At 55.0% G+C, this 6,207-nt stretch overlaps 1 protein-coding gene across 1 annotated transcript in view; it reads left to right on the top strand.

Annotated features, from left to right (window-relative positions):
• IL12RB1 (interleukin 12 receptor subunit beta 1) overlaps positions 1-6,207 on the top strand; it is a 32,021-nt gene that overhangs the window by 21,114 nt on the left and 4,700 nt on the right. Inside the window, exons 9-12 of the mRNA XM_017501406.2 lie at positions 152-378; positions 1,412-1,549; positions 3,054-3,209; positions 5,251-5,385. Coding sequence (XP_017356895.1) covers positions 152-378; positions 1,412-1,549; positions 3,054-3,209; positions 5,251-5,385 — 656 coding nt within the window. The remainder of the gene's footprint in view (positions 1-151; positions 379-1,411; positions 1,550-3,053; positions 3,210-5,250; positions 5,386-6,207) is intronic.

Here is a 6,207-nt window from a genome sequence, read left to right as displayed (position 1 = left end):
AAAAAAAAAAAAAAAAAGAAAGAAAAAACAAAAACACCATCTGCCATCCACTCTGTGCCTGGTCCCCAGGGAACCTCCAGGGCAGGGAAACAGCCAAACACAGGCACCCCTGGCCCTGCAGGGTCAGAGTAGAGACGAGCCCGTGAGAGAGAGGCTGCGGAGGCAGAGGGGCGGCCACTGTCTCCATAGGCCCCTCCCATCTCCTTCCAGAACCAGGGGCTCTGAACATCAGTGTCGGAACCAGTGGGACCACCCTGTACTGGCCCGCCCGGGCTCACAGGATGACCTACTGCATCGAGTGGCAGCCTGTGGGCCAGCATGGGAGCCTTGCCAACTGCAACCTGACTGCGCCGCAGGACCCGGATCTGGCTGGAATGGGTACGGGGCCCACCTCTGCCTCTGCGTCCCCCCTTTTAGCTCCTGGTGGGTTCAGACCTGTAAGGAAAGCACCTAGCGGGTGTCTAAGGCCCAGAGAGGTGTTGCCGCTTACTTGAGGTCACACAGAGGTAGGGACAGGGTGAGGTTTGGAGCCTTTCACCCATGTGGGTCTGGAAACTCCCGCTGGCATCTGGGCTCAGGTCCGGGCAGGTCTCATGCCTGCAGGTAATGAATCATGTCCTTGCTGTTAAAAGAAAGTCATTAAGGGGGGAAATAAAAGAAAAACAATGAATCTCACATCCTAGGGTGTTGGTTAAACATTCAGTCGCACCAGGGAAGGTGGCAGTTCGAGAGATACTGGTGGCAAATTAATGAGGAGTCTTTAGGGAAAGGGGGACTGGGGCTCCAGTGGCCTCTCACTCTCCTGCGTCCTGCCCTGGGCCTGGCGGAGTCCCTGGAAGCCTCAGTGTCAGGCTGTTTCTTGAGAAATTCACAGCCTGAGGAGACAGAGCTGGACACAGAACCCCTGGCCCTTTGACTGGGCGCGGTGGCTCACACCTATAAACCCAGCACTTTGGGAGGCTGAGGCGGGCAGATCACCTGATGTCAGGAGTTCAAGACCAGCCTGGCCAACATGGAGAAATCCCCATCTCTAATAAAAAAAAATTAGCCAGGCGTGGTGGCGTGTGCCTGTAATCCCAGCTACTCGGGAGGCGGAGGTTGCAGTGAGCTGAGATTGCACCAGTGCACTCCAGCCTGGGTGACAGAGCAAGACTCCGTCTCAAAAAAAACAAAAGAAAACAACAAAAAAAAAACCAAACCCTGGTTCCATGGACTAAGGGCTGGGTTAGAGGGGGATGGGGATGGGTTAGGGGCGTTGCACAGTGGAGAGATCCTGGAGGAGGGGACATTGGTGCAAGGGCTTTGAAGTATGAGTAGGAGTTTTCTGGGTGGTTCCTGGCACAGCCAGTGCAAAGGTGCAGAGATGGGAACACAATCTACTGAATGGCTTGACCTTTATTTATTCTTCCAGCAACATACAGCTGGAGTCGAGAGTTTGGGGCAATGGAGCAGGAAAAATGTTACTACATTACCGTCATGGCCTCTGCGCGCCCAGAGAAGCTCACCTTGTGGTCTACGGTTCTGTCTGCCTACCACTTTGGAGGCAATGGTAAGTGGCCCAGACCTACAGGTTTACACTTTTTTTTCTTTTTAAATAATTTTTAAAAATAAAGGCCGGGCGCCGGGCGCGGTGGCTCAAGCCTGTAATCCCAGCACTTTGGGAGGCCGAGGCGGGTGGATCACAAGGTCAAGAGATCGAGACCATCCTGGTCAACATGGTGAAACCCCGTCTCTACTAAAAATACAAAAAATTAGCTGGGCATGGTGGCACGTGCCTGTAATCCCAGCTACTCAGGAGGCTGAGGCAGGAGAATTGCCTGAACCCAGGAGGCGGAGGTTGCGGTGAGCCGAGATCGCGCCATTGCACTCCAGCCTGGGTAACAAGAGTGAAACTCCGTCCCAAAAAAATAAAAAATAAAATAAAAAATAAATAAAGGCCGGGCACGGTGGCTCACGCCTGTCATCCCCGCACTTTGGGAGGCCGAGGCGGGTGGATCACCTGAGGTCAAGGGTTTGAGACCAGCCTGGCCAACATGGCGAAACCCCGTCTCTACTAAAAATACAAAAATTAGCCAGGTGTAGTGGCGGGAGCCTGTAATCCCAGCTACTAGGGAGGCTGAGGCAGGAGAATCGCTTGAACCCAGGAGGCGGAGGTTGCAGTGAGCCGAGATCGCGCCACTGCACTCCAGCCTCGGTGACAGAGCAAGACTTCATCTCAAAATAAATAAATGAAATGAAATAGAGACAGGGTCTCGCTGTGTTGCCCAAGTTGGTCTCAAACTCAGGCCTCCCGAAGTGCTGGGATTACAGGCGTGAGCACCACGCCCGGCCATCTGGTACCCACTGCACGTCAGGCGGGACACGTGGAAGTCAGGGCGGCAAAGACATTCTGAGTGGGATTGTTCATATTTTTCTTTTTTTGGAAACAGAGTCTTGCCCTGTTGCCCAGGCTGGCATGCAGTGGTGCAACTGTGGCTCACTGCAGCCTCGAACTCCTGGTATCAAGTGGCCTTCCCACCTTGGCCTCCTGAGTAGTTAGGACTACAGGCACATGCCACCATGGTTGGCAAATGTTTTTCTTTCTGTAGACACAGGGTCTCGCTATGTTGCCCAGGCTGGTCTTAAACTCCTGGCGATCCACCAGCCTCGACCTCCCACAGTGCTGGGATTACAGGGATGGGCAACTGTCTGGCTTAACAGCATTATCCACTTTTTTTTTTTTTTTTGAGATAGAGCCTCGGCCTGATGTCCAGGCTGGGTTCAATGGCGCGATCTCGGCTCACTGCAACCTCCGCCTGCTGGGTTCAAGCGATTCTCCTGCCTCAGCCTCCCGAGTAGCTGGGATTACAGGCGCCCACCACCACGCCCAGCTAATTTTTGTATTTTTAGTAGAGACGGGGTTTCGCCATGTTGGCCAGGCTGGTGACGAACTCCTGATCTTAAGTGATCTGCCCGCCTCGGCCTCCCAAAGTGCCGGGATGACAGGCGTGAGCCCCCGCGCCCGGCCCCCACCGGCACCTTGGCGCTCACTGTGACAATGGTACTGGTTGCAGCCTCAACGGCTGGGATGCCGCCCCACGTCTCGGTGAAGAATCACAGCTCGGACTCGGTGTCTGTGGACTGGGCGCCATCCCTGCTGAGCACCTGTCCCGGCGTCCTGAAGCAGTATGTCATCCGCTGCCGAGATGAAGACAGCAACCAGGTGTCAGGTACGTGAGGCAGTGCAGGCCTGGCTGGGCGAGGAAGGGAGGATCCTGGCCCCAGATCCCCCTTGCTGTGTGACCCTGGGCACCTTGCCGACCCTCTCTGGGCCTTGATTATCTTACCCTTAAAACAAGAGAATTGGACTTGAGAGTCTTCTTTTTTTTTAATTCCAAATTTATAGACAGGGACTCGCTCTGTGCCAGGCTGGACTGCAGTGATGCCGTCATAGCTCACTGCAGCCTCAACCTCCCGGGCTCAAGCAATCCTTCCACCTCAGCCTCCCTAATAACTGGAAGCACAGGTGCACACCACCATGCACAGTTAGTGTTCTGTTTTCTGTAGAAATGAGGGCTTGCTGTATTGCCCGGGCTGGGTTGTTTTTGTTTTGTTTTGTGTGTGCTTTTTTTTGAGAGGGAGTCCAGCTCTGGCACCCAGGCTGGAGTACAGTGGCACGATCTCAGCTACTGCAACCTCTGCCCCCCGGGTTCAAGCAATTCTCCTGTCTCAGCCTCCCAAGTAGCTGGGATTACAGGACCCACCACCATGCCCAGCTAATTGTTGTATTTTTAGTAGAGATGGCGTTTCACCGTGTTGACCAGGCTGGTCTTGAACTCTTGACCTCAGGTGATCCACTTTGGCTTCCCAAAGTGCTGGGATTACGGGCGTGAGCCACCACGCCCAGCTGAACTCGAGGGTCTTGATCACCCCTTGCAGAGCCTGGAGAAGGCTGGGTGGGCACCAGCCAAGTGCTTGTGATGTGTTGGGTCTGTCCTTGGGAGGCAGCCTCTCACATGTAGCAGCAGCTCAACTCCCATCAAGCAGGGATGACTGTGTCCATTCCACAGATGAGGAAACCGAGGCTTGGAGAGGGGATCTGATAGGGCTTTAGCTGGGAGGGTTCTCGGCTTTGCCCGGGAAAGAGTTCACGGGCAAGTCAGTGGTGTTAGACAGAAACTTATGGAAGCAGCCATGTGCAGCAGCAGCAGAAGTCCTGCCCCTTGTCCTATTTATACCCGCTTTTAATTATATGCAAATGAAGGGGCGGTTTATGCAGAAATAGCTAGGATGAGGGTGGTACCTTCCGAGCTGTGGGTTCATTGCCATGGACGGGGGTGGTAATTTCCGGGTGTTGCCATGGCAGTGATAAACCAACGTGGCACACTGGTGGCTGTGTCTCATGGAGAGCCCGGGACCTGTTTTAGCTAGTCCTCAATTCCGTCCTGTATCCCAGACCCACCTCCAGAGTCCAATCCTGCCTCCAACCTCAGATCCACCTGCCCAAAGAGCAAAGAAGTCGGTCAGGCACGGTGGCTCACGCCTGTAATCCCAGCACTTTGGGAGGCCGAGGCGGGAGGATCGCTTGAGGCCAGGAGTTCAAGACCAGCCTGGCCAACGTGGTGAAACCCCATGTCTATTAAAAATACGAACATTAGCCGGACATGGTGGTGGGTGCCTGTAATCCCAGCTACTGTGGAGGCTGAGGCACAAGAATTGCTTGAACCTGGGAGGCGGAGTTGGGAATGAGCCGAGGTTGAGCCATTGCACTCCAGCCTGGGCAACAGGGTGAGACTGGGTCTCAAAGAAAATAAAATCTTGAGATGAATGAGCGCATTAAGAGAAGAGATTTTGGCCGTCGCGGTGACTCATGCCTGTGATCCCAGCACTTTGGGAGGTTGAGGTGGGTGGATCACCTGAAGTCGGGAGTTCGAGACCAGCCTGACCAACAAGGTGAAACCCCATCTGCACGAAAGATACAAAATTAGCTGGGTGTGGCGGCCTGCACCTGTAATCCCAGCTACTAGGGAGGCCGAGGCAGGAGAACAGCTTAAACTCGGGAGGCGGAGGTTGCAGTGAGCCGAGATTGCGCCACTGCCCTCCAGCCTGAGCAACAAGAGCAAGGCTCCATCTCAAAAAAAAAAAAAGAGAGAAGAGATTTTAGCAAAATGCCCATGGACCCACGCCCCGCCCCCACAGGCTGTGGCAGCCCAGCCTGGCCTCTGAGGACTAAGCGGGTCCCAGGACTCAGGGCTGCCTCCTCCACTGCAGAGCAGCCCGTGCAGCCCACAGAGACCCAGGTTACCCTCCGCGGCCTGCGGGCCGGCGTGGCCTACACGGTGCAGGTGCGAGCGGACACCGCGTGGCTGAGGGGGGCCTGGAGCCAGCCCCAGCGCTTCAGCATCGGTGAGTGGAGGGGGCAGGGCCCAGTTATCACACAGCACGCGCTGCGCTTCCCCTAATGATCTTAGCAGCCCTGCCCTCACCCTCATTACCCCCATGACTCCCTACTGCCCTCTGGAGAAAGTAGCAGCTCCACCTGCTCCACTGTCTCTTCTCACAGCTTCCTCTTACACTCCGGGGGCCTTGCCCATGCAGGCCTTTCCCTCCCTCCTGCCTGGAATGCTTGTTTTCCCCACTGTCAAACTCCTATTCATCCTTCAAAACTCAGCTCAAAAGCTCCCTCCTCCAGCCAGCCTTCTCTGCCTCCTTCTGGCCACGCCCTCATCTACAACTGCTCCTCCTCCCTGGCCTGATGCCCCAGGGTTGGGGGTAGATGTGTCAAGGGATCTGGGGGCTCTTGAGGAGGAGAATGGTACAGGGATCTGTTCACTGAGCGACAAGTAAATGAATGTCTCTCTCGATGCAAAAATAAGGAGGACACAGGCAAAGCCCAGCGAGGGGGCTCATGCCTGTCGTCCCAGCACTTTGGGAGGCTGAGGCTGGAGGATTGCTTGAGCCCAGGAGTTCAAGACCAGCCTGGGCAACATGGTGAGACCCCATCTCTACAAAAAATATTTTAAAAAATAGCGGGGTGTGGTGGCGCACACCTGTAGTCTCAGCTACTCAGGAGGCTGAGGTGGGAAGATGGCTTGAGCCCAGAAGTTCAAGGATGCAGTGAGCTGTGACCGAACCACTGCACTCTGGCCTGGGCGACAGAGCAAGACTCTGTCTCAAAAAACAAACAGAAGAAAAAGAGAAGAAAGAAGAAGAAGAGGAAGAGGAAGA

The sequence above is a fragment of the Cebus imitator genome, unplaced genomic scaffold (assembly GCF_001604975.1).
Source record: "Cebus imitator isolate Cc_AM_T3 unplaced genomic scaffold, Cebus_imitator-1.0 Scaffold280, whole genome shotgun sequence".
Classification (NCBI taxonomy): domain Eukaryota; kingdom Metazoa; phylum Chordata; class Mammalia; order Primates; family Cebidae; genus Cebus; species Cebus imitator.
Note: the sequence above shows the minus strand (reverse complement) of the source record. Positions and strands in the feature narration are given on the sequence as shown.